The 17,933-nt window shown below is 34.2% G+C and overlaps 1 protein-coding gene across 2 annotated transcripts; it reads right to left on the bottom strand.

Annotated features, from left to right (window-relative positions):
- Window positions 1-2,995: 2,995 nt before the first annotated feature.
- Window positions 2,996-17,349, bottom strand: LOC119835564 (RUS family member 1). 2 transcript variants are annotated; one of them, XM_038360470.1, is made up of 10 exons: window positions 17,285-17,349; window positions 16,740-16,829; window positions 16,377-16,538; window positions 15,357-15,495; window positions 9,378-9,535; window positions 8,461-8,602; window positions 6,723-6,925; window positions 5,880-6,136; window positions 4,891-5,056; window positions 2,996-4,392 (listed from the first exon to the last, which is right to left on the bottom strand). In XM_038360470.1, exons 2-10 carry the CDS (start codon window positions 16,804-16,806, stop codon window positions 4,040-4,042), a joined length of 1,647 nt encoding a protein of 548 aa, XP_038216398.1. In that variant the 5' UTR covers window positions 16,807-16,829; window positions 17,285-17,349; the 3' UTR covers window positions 2,996-4,039. The 2 variants fall into 2 exon arrangements, with proteins under 2 accessions (XP_038216398.1, XP_038216397.1); XM_038360469.1 differs by lacking the exon at window positions 17,285-17,349 and adding an exon at window positions 16,905-17,197.
- Between the last annotated feature and the right edge of the window lie 584 nt (window positions 17,350-17,933).

The raw sequence follows: 17,933 nt of genomic DNA, 5'->3' as shown, positions 1-17,933 counted from the left end.
TAGTGGGCATACACAGAGAAACTTTTAGATTTTATACTTTAACTAAGGTCTGGCCCTCACGGGCTCTTAGACCATAAAAATAATACAATAATTTTTAGTTGGGAAGGCGGTTAAAATAAAACACCATTGTTACATACATATTACTTTATTACCATAAATGTTACCTGTAGACCGGTACATGAATGATTACAATATATACTTATAGAAAATATTAGCCTAAGAGGTGCTATCGTATACGTTACTTGAAATTGGCCTTTTATGTTTTAATTTATTGTATTTTATGATTTATTTTTTAATTCCGTGACTGTAAAATCAACTGAGTGCTCAAAACCTTGATAAACTATTTCCTTTTAAAAGCGACAATTTTGTTGTAAATGTGGAAAAATTTATATTGAATGTTTTGTTTGCAGAATAGTTTGAAATTACTTTAGTAATCAACGAACAATGTTTATAACTTTCTTTTCACCTCTCAGACTGTAATTAGGCTTATGCTAAACACTTATGATAAATACAGATGATTAAATATAATATAGTCACTTTAATATGCGTGACTAGCGTTCGTGAAGTTCTAACACCAAACAGTTACACCTTAGAAAGATTACGGAACTAGTAAGACTGGTCTTACAGCACTAAAATAAATTCAATTGTGAATTAAACTAAAAAATTAAAAGGGTATTTTCAATGGTCAGAGACATGACCAATAGCCGTACCACATTGAAAATCTCTTCTCGAACCGAACCAAATTCAGGATGGTAGTCCGGCAAACCATATCGAAATAGTTGTTGTTTGTCACAAACGATATAGGTACAAGTGCCATTTATGGAAAGATTTTTTATCTTTGGAAAAAAATATCACAGCCAAAATAAAAATGGTGCTAAAACTTCACTGATTATTTGCGAACATTGCACAAAAAGCTTGGTATCACATGCGTGGCTCGAATTGGGGGGGTCGAAATTTTAATGCTTAATTACATCAATCCTTCATATTTAAATCCTACAACGGTCGGCCAATGTTCTATAAGTTCTAGAAGGGTCAAAAGCTTAAATAAGATACATGGAACTCCACCTGGCATTTTAAGAGAGGTCAAGTGATAAATATTCATACGGTTTAATGGCGGAAAGTCGTATTACAATTATGTAATTATGACAATTCTTCGCACAGTTGTTCAAAAGGAGAGAGGATTCACACGCAAAGTCTAACGCAGAGGGCGTTGATGACGCGATGAGTGTTGCGAGTTGTTACTATTATAGAAATAAGGTTGGAAGTTTTCCTTCCCTAATTTCCAAAGGTATTCAAGAGGTATCGTTGAATCAAGATACACAATATCTCCACGTCAACCATTTGCCATCTGGTCATAGCGATGCAGACGTCATCCCCAATCATAATTATGAAATATTCCTCTATCAAAAGTTGACCCAATGACAGCGAGAATGCACCGTGTGATCACATTTATCACTAATTGTTCAACGAACAACCACTCCTTGTGCATAACTGGATACCCTTCCAACTTGAACAACATTGACGATGCAGTGATGCGATTGATTTTAGCAACATAAATCGTAAGCTAAGTTCCGGACGTTTGACAGATTAAAAAAAAAACACTTAATACTAGATAGTTGAGGGTGCGGTCTCATTGAAAGCTATCAACTAGCAGCCAGTAACTATTTTTAAATAAATGTGAAGCTTTGGATCTGGCTGGAAACTACACTGTTGATTATGGTTGTTGTTATAGACAACGTCACATTAGGTATCTGAAACATCGTTCATAGAAAGTTCTGGAACAATGCTAACTTGCAAATACCAGTAGCAAGAAACCAGCGCTAGCCCAATGCTGACAATATATCCGCGTCCTGACAAATACATCAATTTTTTTCCATTAAGCTCGCACATTGCGCTTTGCGCCGAAGCCTACAACATCTAACATTGAGCTTACCCTAACATCCAAGGACATCGATATAAGACCACAGATGCAAGATGTTTAAGTAAATTGTTCCGCGCCTATTGCGTGGGACGAAATAGCTTCCTAAAATGGAATACTATCTATTCACATTTTTAAATGATATTTGCTTGAAAACAAACTTGTTAATAACAAGTACAGTACAACAAATATTAATATCAATGCTTTAGCATAAATCAAAAAAAAATAATAAAAAAAAGTGCCGGAAAGCTATCTGCGGCGGAAAGCTGTAAGTTCGTGTAAGTTACATCTTAAATGTCGATGCACCTAGGCATTGTATCGATGTCAATATAGTATATGGTAATAGCAAGGTTTCCACATTTAAGTCCTTCTCAGACACGTCATACAATTTTGTAAAGGTGAACCCGTATCCCAAAGGCATACAGAAGTATTCAAAGTGAACTCGTATATATGAAATGCTATGTGCATTTCTGATGTTTACAAATGAAACTTTCTTCTAAGTGCTTCAGGGTATTGAAAAAGCAGTGATTTGCGTCAGCGATATTATATGACGTCTCTGTCAAGGACACATTATTGGGGATTATCACACATAGATATGACCTTAATCTAAGCCCTTGGAAGGTGTTTAGAATGTAAACAGACTGGAATTGAGCAATCATTTCTAAAATTTAAAAATTTGATAAATCCTAAATAAACTCAAACTCCAACATTTATTTATTGAATTAGACTTCTTATAGATGCACTTTCGAATCGCCATAAAACACAAAATAATGATGCAAAAGAACTGTCCTGTAGTTCTTAAGCGACAACATTCCATGGATTTCATCATCCATTAATGCTATAGTAGGCTCTCTGAACTAATACATTTTTAATATAGTTTTTTGAGGAATTCTATTGTAAAATCCACCATACCATATCCACAAATGGAACCTGGTAAAGTATTATTTTAGACCAAAATGTGAGTGAAACATGGCGAGGAAGCCAAAATTAGAAAAAAAAATCGATATATCATAGATAGTGTTACGTTGTGATATTGATTCAAATATAATTGTTTTAAATCGTTAATTTTGTACGCAGATGGAGTTGTAGTCTTTGCCCTAAATATATTTGAGGGGTGTATCGACCCGAAAAATAATTGTATACTCTTTCAAACACAACCATGCATAAAAAAAAACAAATCAATAAAAGGTAAGAAAATTTTCGAGAAGAGTTTATGAGAAAATTCCTATTTTCTTAGTAACCAAATACCACGTAAAATCAAATCAATCAACCTCACATAAAATCAACCAAGTATTAAATATAACTCAAATAAAATTATAAGTATATAAACATATCAGCGAGTTTACATTCCAACCGCACCCACGGGGAGAGAGCTTAAACGCTAAACCTAATAGTAAAAGTCCTTTTTCTTGAGTCCGCCTCGTAATTCGTTTTATGAAGATTCCATTTCCCTCGTAAAATATAAATTTCAGGGTTATAAAAATAGAAAAATAGACGACAAAATGGAATTCATTTTGAAGGACTATGCATAAGAGTGAAAAAGATTTAAATCAAAACGATATTCTAAATATTTCTGTTAAAATATACAATAATAAATGCACATGTTCTAAAAAATATATCAAATAATACAAGTTGAAAGTAGCGTTTCACACTTCGATTCAAACCAGATTATTTCATTCTTACCGCACCTTGTTGCGCCTTCCCTCATCCTCTTACACACAGAACTCATTAAAATATCAAAAAACTTAACGTAAATACTTAAGAATTAATTGTGCATAAGCCGTGGACAAATAATATTAAAAAATCAACACAGTTCCCGTGAAAGTGTAAACAGACAAAATAAACAGTAAACGTAATTATAATGAATTGAACTCTGAAATTTCTTTTAGCATCAAAATCAGTCATTATGATTGTGGTACTAGAAAACAAAAGTAACGCAATAATAAATACTCCTGCACCGGGCGAATTTTTAGTACGGTCAGCAAAATAATGTAGGCAATTCAATATTGTTAAACAATAATCATCAAAGAGGTAATACATATTAAACAAATTTGAAATTTCGAGCACAAATAAGACCGTACAACGAATATTAAAGAAATTTCAGGGTCAATCGGGAGCAGTTTAATCGGAATAGCTATCATCATCATCAGACGGTGCTATGTACACGTAGTTGCGTACCCCCGAGGGTCCAGCTTCGTAATCATCATCGATCACCACTCGGTCGTTGTCATTCATATCATTTTCATGCCCGTTCACCCAGGCCCTGATGTAGTCGCTATTACGGTTAGAGGCCCTTGCGGTGTTCCAGCGGCCATTGACCAGAGCTCTAGCGGATATGGGGTTTTCCAGGGACGGCAGGGGGTTGAGTAGCGGGGGGTCCAGGTCAACCGGCTCTTGGGGGAAATCGTCGAATAGCCCCTCGGCGTGGTGACGCCACTCGTCTACTACCATTTGGTGGCGGTGCACGTTCCATCCTGGATGGTGAGGATGGAAAATTGTAGTCATTTTGTTTCTTTAAATCTTCATTATTATATAAATTTCATGTTATTGCAGATGTAATATAGTAGTGTTTGCAATATACAATAAACAAATGAAAATTCAAAATTTTAGTTTAAAATGCCTAGTACAAAATGGTTACGTGACGCGAACCCCCGAAATGCTGATTAATAATCTCAATATCACCGAAAGCATTTACCCTTTTAAAGTGAACACGGAAGGTGTTCTATGTTAGTGATCATTGCAACACCCCTAAACACTATCGTACACTCTTGAACACGCACCTACTCCAGAGTCCAGACTTAATATCATCTAGAGAGAAGAGAGCCCATCTTCCTCAGAAAACTTACGTTTCCCATACCCGTAATCAATAGCCCCGAGCAATATTATATCACCACGAGATTGAATAGAATTAAGGTCTAATTCAGTAAAACCGACCGGTTAATCATGGTCCCCGAAGAGTCCCCATAACTCACCGGTAACCTCCAGGCCATCTTGCACGCGCACCCACTCCAGGCTGAGCAGGTTCTGCAGGAACTCGATCGCCTGCTCCGACAGCTCGTACTGGTACACGCCGCCGTGACGCGCGCGGGTCTGCGCCCACTCGCTGCCGTTGAACACCGACGCGAACTCGAGGAACGGCTGGCGGTATTGAGAGTGGAGAATTGTGAACGAACAAGACTCGAGATAAAAAGCAGTGGTGGCTCAGTGGTGAGAACCTCGGACTTCAAAATCGATAAGTCGGGGTTCGAGACCGGGCGAGCGTGGAGGAAATGAATTGATTTCAATTTATCTGCGCATGTGCATAACATCACTCCTTAAAGTGAAGGAAAACATCGTGAGGAAACCGGCATGTCCGATAATCTGAAGTTCTCATCTGCCAACCCGCACTTGGCCAGCGTGGAGGATTATGGCCTGAACCCTCATAGGCCTGTGTCCCAGCAGTGGGAACATATAAAAGCTGATGATGAAGACTCGAGGGAACGACACTTCCCGATTTCCAGCTAGCGTTATGCCGACCGTTTCGGCATAACATATGCTGAATGGTACCCTTTAGGTCGCCACAATAGTTATTACAGTTATATAAACTCTTATAATTGCTATTAAGTTTTTACGTCTGCAACATATCTCTTATTTTATGTGTGTTACTTTTAATGTGTGGTGTACCTAATATAATCATTTTATATTTTTTTTTTCATTACGAGGAACGCGTGGTTGGCGGCGTTTTGAGAGCGGAGATTATGTATATATAATAACTAAGTTACTTAATCGTAAACAAAGATGCAAAAAACTTCTTTATAACATTACTGGTGTAGTTTGGTTTCTTTTATTTAATTTAATTTTAATTAATTATGTGGCCATCTACAGATTCACAGTTTTGGTGGAAATACTGTATATCAGATGGGTCTGAATTCAAAATATCCATGTCCTTTATAAATAAACAGTAGCCAATAAATATACTCACAATATTAATATCATTAACAGCGAGGGTCGCCAAAATGAAGAGAATCCCATGGTAATAAGCCTCCAGCACATCCACGGCCCTCGCATTGTCCTTCAGCAGGACGTTCACGACCCGGGTGCGCAGGTTCAGGAATGGAACGAATGGTTTCGCTTTATAGACTTCTAAAAGCTTTTTGAAATATGGCACCGGGGTGGTGCTCAAGACGGAGTCCTTGGCAGACGAGCCGAGCTTTATTTTGAAGCCAGAGTACTCTTCGCCTAAAAGTTTTTGAGACTTTAACTATATGCCCATTTTATTCGTAGTTTCGACAACCCCTAAGAAGTTATTGAGTATTTTTTTGATTAAGAAGAAATTCACTTGAAGATAAGACAACTAATAGTTAACAGTTGTAGTAGAATATGCATATTTATTTGGTTTAAATTTATTTTATACATTGCTATGTAATATTGCAAACTTGCAGTCGAATAAACAAGACACTTATAATTTACTTGAAGATATACCCGATAAAAGATTGAAAAAAGAAAATCCATATGGTAGCACTATCATTATGTCTCTATAATTGTATACTGTCAAAAATGGATTTATCTTATTGAAATGAACATCGTTCTATATTTTCATGAAATCAGTCTAGAGTTAGTTCAAAGCTATGTGCTATCAAGCCATTATGGTATTTATGTGCATCTAATTGAATTCCACTTCAAATATCACATGAGTGTAAATAACTCTACTGTCAAAATCTGTCAGTGTAACTGCGTCATTAAATAATCGATTTCAAAATTTTGAGCAGATCATTTAACGGCACAGTTTATAGCGAGGTAGCGTCAGCAAAATAAGCTCTCTTACCCGTCCTAGATTTATGCAAGTGGAATATCGGCTCTTTATAATTGACATGTCGTACTCCAGGATACTGTTCATGTTTTAGTATAGAGTCTAAGGAAAGCATGAAACGAGGCGGATTAAATGTTTCTAAGCATACTGCTTTCACAGCGCAATAATTGCAAGCCAAGTGCGTCATAATCAAAAATAGATATAGACCGAAACTGGTCCTGAAACAAAAATGCATATATTATATTGTTCTTATGACAATCACACAATATGGTCACTTAAGTAATTGTTGATGTGAAAAAGCTTGGTGAATATCGTGGTTTGTATGTGAGTGCGGAATTTTTGAAAGTTAACATTGTTCGAATGTGTGTTGCTTACTAATATTTCATCGTTTTTCTTATGGCTATTTGGTCTCGTTCTTCCATTTGATACATAAATGAGTAAAAACGAGAGATCGTATGAGACACACACTAATGGACTTTATTAGTAAGCCCATTGATTGGTAATAATATAAAAATTGTAATAACGTATCATATTTATAAGCTAAAACGCTGTAATAAAAGCGCTTGCGATAAAACGCCAGTGCGTTTAGTATTAGAACTGCTACTTATAGCTGTACCTAAAGATTTAAATCGTTATATTTTAATGCTTATATAAGAGCAGAAAAAGATATATTTTGCATGTTATACCTTAGTGTATTGTTATCTAAATAATGTTTTCAGACTATTAAGAACTTCGTCACAATTGTATGTATTTTTATGTCACAACAACTGAGTTGGTGGTTTACCTGATCGTATGAGATCACCACCGTTCATAAACATTCGCCCGCTTTTAAGGGGATAAGGGAAGGATTAACGACTGGAAAGATGGAATGACCTAAGAAGGGCGAGGAAAAAGATACGGGTCACCGGCTCCCCTTACTCACCGTACGAGTAGTAGCATGCTACTATTTCATGCCGGTTTGCTGTGTACCAAAGTACTTCCCCGAGCTGTCCCAATTCGTGCCGAAGCGTACTCGACGCTAACATAAATGTACATATATTTAGTAAAAATATTTAGTGTTCAGACTCATGACTTGATGTTTTGATGTGAGAACTTCTTATGGGAGGATAAACGCTTCTCCTTTCGTACTTTAACCCACAGCACTATCCGTACTAAGTCTAAGTCTACATTTGTTGGGGGGCCCGAGACAAACTCGGTACATTTTTATTTATAAATATACTGTTTCTGTCGATGTTAACAGCATAATAAACGCAACGATAAACTAACGATTTAAATCTTTGGCTACCCACTATTCTATAGAAATAACCTTGATCTATATAGGTCAAAGTATAGTCTATCGTCATTTTTAATATTTACCTAATGTATTTGATGATGATGTATTCGATGATTTTAATATTTACCTAATGTATTTGAGATCATTTACAATAACTATAAGCAAGAGGGAAATCATATAATATGAATTGTTCTATACAAAATTACTAATTGGAAGAACATTACAATTTACCATAACTTAGATATGATTTTTTATAAAAATTATCTGATTGCGTTGATTGTATTGCATTTACTGCACTATTCGTCAGTTAATTCTTATGAAGAAGTATGTTTTACGGAATCTGTAAAATGACGATAGACTTACGTTAAAAATGTATGAACAATGAAATATACATTCCTAATTAAAAGCTATTTCATCAAAGTCATATCATTGAGTATATTTTACGTAAAAAAAAACGTGTTAAAAAGCATCATGTCTTACCCGCAGTATGTAAGTATCAGTATAGCGACGACTGACGCGAATAGATTGACTGCTGTCTCTTGGGCCGCGTCTTTAGCGGTGACGTCGGCGAGATTACTGCGTACCGCGTGGTGTTGCGTTAACGCCGTGCGTGAAGCGCCCCCTTTATACACCAAGTATAATAATATGTATTATGTACGTATATTGTTAAGAGGAAATTTGTAAGTTGTGGTCACATATAACAGGTTGGGCATACGCCAACTTATATTCATAAACGATCTATAGCTTAAGTATATATGTAACGACTATTTGGGATCCTTAAAAAATAAAATAAAATAGGAAATATTTTATTATATTGTATGCAATATTGTTAAACGTATATTTTCTTAATATCTATGATTATACATTACTAGCTGGAACCTTCACTCGCGTGGTACTTGGCTAGAATGTTGTCTTTGTTGTCGTTAATCCAGACTACAATCTATCTCTGGACCATATACCACAGAGATCCCAAGAGAGGATTTTGTGTGAAAGAGTAACATATATCCATACATTCTTGCAAATTTTCGCATTTACATTATGATAATTTGTTATTTTAACTGATTGATAAGAAACAGATCAGGAAACTGAAAACAGGCCCTAAAATTTCGTAAATATGACTGAAAATCTCTTGTCAAAATATTGTTTATTGGGGAGTAAAAAACGAAGTTTGAATACCTACAGTAAGTCCGAAACAAAATTAAGATAATACAAACATTGTGTGATGTATAAAAACGTGAAAAGGAAATTTTGAAATAGCGTAATTTCAATTACTCTCAAATTAGCACCACACCTTTTTTCAACAGAGACTAAATCCTTATTTGTATTCACATACATGTTACTCTTCATCCGGGTGCTACGCGAATGACGCCACGTCCTGAAACTAAGCTAGCACATACCTGCTACGCCAACGATCGCCTTCAAGGTGGTGCTGAAGCACAGTGCAACGGTGGTGAACTCGAAATAGTGTGGCAATGTCAGCTCTATGACCATAGCCACGTCATTCAGCACGTCGGCATACAGGCGCCAGGTCTTGCAATAGGCGTCTAGGTAGCTCCTACAATTTAAAATGGATCAATATCGATTTTATATGGAACAATATGGAATTGTATCATCATGTTATAAATGTCATGTTTAGAAACTGATAATTAAACAGTTATAACGTAGATTTTTTTGTTGGGTTGATGATGATAATCGATGACGATAAATAAATAAAATTATGTTTGTAAAGTGTCTGTTTGTAACGTTGAAGTAACCCATTTACAAAATCTTAAAAAAATATTTTTTTTCTCTGTCTGTCTACTAATTCCGGCTAATCTCTGGAAGGGTTCGACCGAAATTAACAGGACTTTCCCTGATAGATAGCTGTTGTTATAAGGAGTAACTAAGACTAGGTTTTATGTATAAAAATTTCTACCGGAAGATTAGGATTAGAAGAAAAACATTCATTCACTTGAAACATCGCATAGAAGTGCTTTTATGTGATATAAGGTACTCTTAAAACTCATTAACGCGAGTGAAATCACAGGACGTTTAAATTATAAAATCTTAATGTAAACAAATATTGTTCTTTTCACAAGCCACGAATACCACTTGTCCTAAATATCTATTACATAACTTACAGTTTATCTTAAGAGTTTCATTGATTTATCTAAATTTGTTTTATGTAAAAATACCATAACAAGCACAGAACGTTATATCACAGCATATTTTTTCATCAATTGTAGGTAATTAATGAACTAATGTATTTCTAATACTTTTATTCATCACCAGCCCATATATTTTCCCACTGCAGGGACTCAGGCCTCCTATCAAGGTTCACAGGCCTTAAATTTATCACTCTGGCCAAATGCGGATTGGTCACATATCGTCGAAGATTTTTGACAAGCCGGTTTCCTCACGAAGTTTTCTTTCACCGTTTGGAGCAATCATCATGTGGATCATGTAAAATGTATTTCTCGCACGGTCGACCGGTTTCGAACCACTTCTCTTAAAGCTGATACTATTATATAAGCGTTATTCGTCAGATACTAAACTATACTTTACACTATGAGCTCACACTCACACGGCACACAGTTATAGGTAATTACCATACTGTATTCACAAGATTATAATCAAGGATCTGTAAGGATGGTTCACTTGGATGGATTATCTTGGCCGGGCCTTTATATATGCAACAAGTATATCACCAATCTCGTTGTGACACGTTGTTGCTTCTTGAGTATTGTTACGAGGAAAACATTATTCTTTCCGAAATATTCGAATACGTATTTATGGCTTGATATGATAAAAATAGTACAAGAATCATTATAAATGCTTTCTCTCGCTTGTTGCCAATACAAATGTTTAAATGCTAGGGTCAATTAATATATTGCGCTTATGGAATGTTCAATGACTTTACGTGATGTTATAGCAAGCATATCATATCATTTTTTTATTTAACTAGAAGCGCTTTTGGCGATGGGTTTGATTGATGACGGCCAGTTTCGATAATGTCAGAAATGTTCTTTTCAGGCGACTCTTACGTAGACCTTACTTCAAGGGCTGATATTGGTTATGAAATCCGAGAATATTAGGAGTCTTAAATACTTAGGAAATTAATAAAATTAATAATGGATCTCTCTCTTAAAGCAGTACTAATTTAAGATGGCGCCAGAGGCTGACCCCTTTCCTCATCCTCCCCAGTACATTCCTTCTCTTCATTCGTCAATTCTTTTCTTATCCATACCCCTTTTAAAGCGGGCAGCGCATTCGTATAGGCACTAGCTCTCCGTATGTTAATGGATGGTGATCGTCTACCATCAGCGAACCACCAGCTCATTGCCTGCTCACCACTGAGGCAGTATAATTTCCACATTCCCCCTGCTAAGTAACGAAGCATATAGCTATAGTTTCTCAACATAAATTCGATCATAAATCTGTATAAAACGATCTCAATATAATTTTTTTTTCGATTTTTCTCTTCTTCGAGTGCTTACTTGAATTCAATAGGTAAAAACTTTTCTTGACTCACAGGATGTTTTACAAACAGAAATATATATTAAGCATACCAAATTAAATTTTCGAGTTATGCATGCGCCTATCCAACTATCCGTATACTACTAGATTTTCCGATCACTTCATTTTATTATCACAACAATATTCATAAAAAGTGAGCACGAAAACGAGAAATCAATGAATATTCATTTGAATAGAATACGATGTACCTTAGGCTTGATAAAAATCTGTTCCGACTTGAATTAATTTAAAGGAAAGGATAAGAAGTGGTTCACGTTGTTCCATCATTCCTCTTATTTATCTGTCTACTCCTGTATTTATATTCCGTGATGTATAATTTAGAATAAATAAATAGAACGTCACTATATTTAAATTGTTTTATTTCTTTTTAAAATTTTAAATACGCACGACGTCTAAACTCTAAACAATAAGTAACGAAGCATATTTATTTGATAGGTATTTTGTTTACCAATTGTTTCCCTAAACAACCAGTTCTAAATCGTCGACTATAAAATAAATTTATATCTGTACTTTGTTGCCTAATAAATTCTTAAGACAATAAGAGTTATATAATACAAAAAGAAAACGCATTAATTTACTTGAAACAAAAAAGTATACGCCATAAATGATGAAAGTTTGACCACAACCGTCACATATTGCAAGACGCTATCTAAGTTTTAGAATATAGGAATATAATCCAAAGTTAGTATTTGTCATTCAAGATTTGCTAACCAAATTTAAAAACGTTCGAATATAGAATATAAATAACTATCCCGTTGAACTAAAAGCTTTTTGGCGTCGTATTTCCATCGCTGGCTAGCAGTCAGTTATTCAAAAGTAGCTCCCGTCATAGTGAGCTATGTACAGGTGTTATAACAAAGCCACACTCGTATTTCATCCGGGCTCATAAATCAATAATGCAAGCTCTGCACCCTGCATCCGAACCTGCGCAATCTCGTTATTTAAAATCGATAGAGCCCTGGGTGTCCTAGGCATTTACTATCTATATGATGTTAAAGCCTAGCTTCCGGCGTCGCTAGGCAACGCCGCTTGTACGTACGAGACCGGCGAGACGAGTCTGTGAATGCTTTTGAGTTTCGAATGTAATTTAATAACGGAGTTGTTAACAGCTATGCATTGTAATATAATACATCAACGAGGGGTCTGATATTGGTTGTTTATTATTTGTGTTTGAGCGTCGCGACGAATCAAATCATGCGTATTTATATTATATCATCTACTATATTTTACATGCGAAATTTTTAGATGAAAATATGAGAATGAAGGTTGAATGGAAGTCTGAATTTGGACACCATATTTGAGAACTAATATATTTCCAAACTGGAAATATTGATCATTGAATTGAATAATATTAGAACCCAGGTACGAGCGTTACTAGGCAACGCACTACGAAGTTAGATGAATGGTGAGCGGAATCTACGAATACTTTTGAATTTCATATTTAATAAATGAATTTTAACGGCAATAATACGCGAAACCAATATCGGCTCCATATTATGAAAAATTATAAGTACGTATGTAAGTACGTCTCATTCGAATATGTTTCTAACATTTTGTTTCGGAAGGAATTAAACGTATCATGAATAAAAAATATAAGACAATTTAATTGCTGAAATAGTACTTGACTTGAAACTTGAAAATAAGAACGTGACTAAGAAGCAGATAAAACTAGATAATTATAGCAAACATAATTTCATAGAAACAATGAATGAAAATGTTAAATTTGCAAATTTAAGGACATAATATTATCAAATAGCGTGCAAAATCCGTACATGACATAAAAAAAATATATATATTTATTACGAAACTTAACGAAACTGACGAAAATGAGCTACATGCTCAAATAAATAATAAATGTTATTATATATTGTATCCACTGCATTGTTAATCTTACACGATATTTGTTAACACTAATTATTATTAAAGCATTTACTTGTAGCCCCGCTTGAAACATTACCTTTTAATTAAAAAGCTACAAACGATATCGCGTAGCCTGTGAGTCAAACGATCTATGGAATGTTTAAGTATGGCCTACGTTAGACAACCCATTAGGGCATAAAACACGCGAGCTCTAAAGAATACACAAGGTTTTTACGCCAGCTATCTGTTGCCCGCTTCGCCCGCGTGGTCGAAATAAGTTTTCATGGTACTAAGTTCCATCTCCTATTTTTTGGGGGCTGTGCCTGATCGGCCTAATAGTTCCGGCTGCACTTTTTTGTTGAAAGATCTATCAGTTAATCACCTTTGCGTTTACATAATAAAAATATAACACATGATTGAATTGTACTTGTATTGAATATATGTAGATGTTGAAAATCTTTCTCTTGAATCATTATTTTTAAAACACAAGCATCAAAATCTGTTGTAACGTTTTAAAGATCTAAGTAAATATGGAGACAGACAGGGGGAAGCGACTTTGTTTTATATTAGGTATATAAAACAAAGTCGCTTCCCTTCTATAAAACAAAGTAGTATCCCTAATACGTTATTTGAATTTTACGATTGCCTCTTATATATGAAATGTTCCGAGGTCTTGGTCCCGTAGTTCCTTTTCCCGTGGAATTTCCAGTACAAAACAATCCTATGGCCTTCATCGGGTCTATCTTTCAATCGAAATTCAACATCGGTTCGGCATAAAGAAGAAACAGACAGATAGTGTTACATTCGCATTTCATAATACTAGCCGAGACCACATCTTTATTTGCGCTTTTTATAAGAATCCGTTTTTTCTGCATAATACGGACATATTGCATAGGTGTCCCATTCCTATTAATCATTTCGTGATATTATACGATTATGTATATCATTCCGATATTATATTCACGGCCAGTAAGGTCACCGATGTCGCTCGTCACTAATATTATATCTACCCGCATTGAAAGTTAAAATAATCAAAAGAAACATATGTAGCGGTCGTTGGCTATGGTACTCGGAGAAACTTGAATAAGTTTATGTTTGCATCATTTATAAATCTTTATAAGTTATGTAATAAATATCAAAAAATAAATAAAATAAATATAATAGATTACACAAAAATAAATAAATGCATAGTTTTTTTTTGAAACAAGGGCTTCCCAAGCCAAAATATTTATTAAATCCTTTCTGAAAGTAGCAAATTCAAACAATCTAAGAAACTAGTGGGCTTTAATATGCTAACAATTAGGACGTATGATTTATATCCTCCATTTGTCTGCGCTCTGCACAAACATCACGTTATTCGCATAGCAAATGTTACATGAAATCAATACACAGGGTTCGCAGTTGCACTAATTAAAAAGCCCCGGGCTAAGATAATCCCCGTTACGCTGTTATAGCAGCTTTACATATTTTATAACATTGGAAATGTACGTTTCGAATTCGAATTCGTTGAGATATGTTTTGATAGAAAGTATGATTTCAATGATGAGAGGATACATTGCCATTTTATTGAAAAGTTCAAACAAAGAGTTTTTCTATGATTTTCAGGATTTGGAGGCCAATCGAAATGTAAAATATAAAATAACAAAATTGTAATTCAAATTACATAAAAACAAAATTAAAGTACAAATGACACATCATAAAGATTCAGAAATAGTTGCTGCAGTTTCTTTCTATATAAATTGTTTTGTATTCATTTAATTAGGATAAATTTTTACTTTCTTGGACAACAAAATCTATTCTTTACTACTTTACTATCTTTACTATTGTATGGAGCTTGAAAATTAATTACTTAGGAAATGTTGCTGCTGGAAATTGCTCTTCTTTTAATGAAATAGAATTAATATCCAATAAGACGACGAGATTTTAACTGCATAGCACGCTTTATAAAATACCCATTCACGCCGCACACAAAAACTGGACAATAGCCTAAAGCAACTTACCCATGAGTGTAGGCGAACAGGATTCTTCCAAGATGACCACAACCGTCTTTCAACACCCATGTGACCGTAGCAGCCAACGGGGTGGCAGCTAAGTCCCCCACTCCCACCCCCTTCATAACTTCCTTTGTCGCCAAAATACCTGTGTGAGTAATTGCATTTTTCTACATTCTTCAATTTAATTTCTTCATTCATATCCCGATAAATATTTTTCTCATATTAGTTTTGATATAGTGAAATTTATATGTGTATTTTTGTAACTGAAGTTATATAGTTATATGAGCAAATGTATGTATATAAAGCAGTTTGAATAAAATGATGTTTAAGACCATTTAAAAGTGTTCAAGTCTCTAACGCACTTGTTTAATGGAATTTGATTTTTTTGTGAATTCTATAAGATTTGAATGAATCACATGTAAAAGATATATATTCTTATGAGTTCAAATTATTTAGTTTTTAATTTTTTACTATATTTATATTTAATATGCCCTTTTTTACTATTTGTTATTTACTATACCCATACTTATATTTTAAAAATGTTACTTGCTTTTAATCCAATGAATTAATGTACATTTTAAAATTTTGTTGGCAATGCACTACAAAAACTGTGATTTTTCATGTGTTGTCATGTGCTTTCCATTATATGTTTTGATCTTTGGTAATGTGACAGCAGAGCTCTCATAGTGTTAGATATATACATGATATGCCATAAAGTCCATAATAGCATGAAAAGGTATACAGATTTATTGTGAAACTGTGTTTCTTTCTTTTGCTATTTTTTATTATTTCATCAAGTGAGTATTGATGTCACAAATTGTTACTTTTATTTCTTGAACATGTTGGTTTAAAGATTTTGAAAAGTGGTGATGTGGATAAGAAATATGTAGGTAGATTGCAAAATTTATTTATTTTCCGCCAGCTCATCTAGTGTTGAACCCACTTACCAATATAAGACTGGATGTCGTGCAGAACTTTCTGGAGCTATACATTATAAATACTAAATAATAAAATAAGTTACATTACCTGTGATGGTACTGCAAAAAGCTTGAGCAGTGTCGAATATCTGATATTCAACATAGTCCTTACTGATGCTGTATGGAAACCCTTGTGGCAAAAATATGCTTTTCAGCCAAGTTGTTATTTTGCTTGCCTTTTCTTTGTCACATACAACAATCTTATTTTGCGCTAAAACCAATGATAAATGTCAAAAGATACTCAACTTTTATATATATGCAAAATAAGATCATATTAATTATTTGAGTTTTTATTTTCATTATGATGAATATGAGTTGATTATGTATAAAAAGAGAAACTTAAAAAGACTGCTAACTGTATGCAAATGTTCCTAATTTTTCGAAAATCAAAAATAAAAAAATGAATACGGACCTGGAGGCTGAACATAGAATCTCTGCTTGGTTCCATGTCTCTCCTGTAGCAGCAACTCTCCTTCCATTGGTGCTGGATCAAAATTCTCCACTGTAACAATAATAAAAGAGTTTAATTATCATTATATTGCTTATTGTTCATAAAATTATTTTCCTACCCACTTACTTTTAATTGCCAGAAGAACCAATGTCAGTTTTACCCCGGTGGACAGTTGTTTTGTGCATCCCCGGAAGCCGGTCCGCACAAAACTGCCGTAAGTTAGGCGAAATTGTAATTTATTGATCTAAGAGTTGCCATATCCTACCGCTCTTTTACCACGTTTCCAGGGAAATCCCTACTGCGTGATTTTTGCAGATAAAGTGATTGAATAAGTAATTCAAGTAATATTTATGGTATGGATGTATCCGTACAAAATTTAGAATTCTTAGAAACAAAGTTTTGTTTCTTTAATAAATTCGACTAAGAAAATAAGAATTACTTGTATTTTATTTCTAAGAAGCAAATCGATACAGATACAGACTTAATTTATAAATAGTTATTAGTACCTTGTTAATATAAACTACTTTAAGTTAAAAGTTTTATGACATAGAAATCCGTGCCATATTGTGACTTATGACGTTCAACAACAAATATGTCAAATCAGAAATGTCAATGAATATTATTTTGTTATCTATTACTATATTTATGCATAATATGCTTATATAATTAAAATTTTTAACTTTTAATAAACAATCCATATATTTACTGTGTGAACAATTAAACATTTTATAGAAATATTAAAATTATATATAAATACATAAAATTGAAATAATAATTATTAAAATAAACATTTCTGAATATCTCTCCTTAATTGTAAATTTCAAATTCGAGTAATTTGTGAAATTATACTCAAAAATAATCATGAGATGATTAGGTAGGCGGCTTGTAGCATGTTTTTAGGTAGTAGAGATGTATCAGATAACAGTCCATTAATAATCATATTTATTACGTCTATGCTGTTATGAATTTTGATATTTGATTGTAGCTTGTTTCTAATTTGACAGGTCGGCCATATTGTTTAGAAAGACTACGAGTTGCCTCCCTGCTGTACAGTGACTTTAACCATGGATGGATAAAATCTATTTAATGGAACACAGGGTTGAATAGAAATACTTAAATTCATGTGTGTAGACAATTCATACACCACACTCCAAT

This window comes from Zerene cesonia, chromosome Z (assembly GCF_012273895.1).
Source record: "Zerene cesonia ecotype Mississippi chromosome Z, Zerene_cesonia_1.1, whole genome shotgun sequence".
Lineage (NCBI taxonomy): Eukaryota > Metazoa > Arthropoda > Insecta > Lepidoptera > Pieridae > Zerene > Zerene cesonia.
The sequence above is the reverse complement of the archived record's forward strand: the minus strand, read 5'-3'. Positions and strand labels throughout refer to the sequence as shown.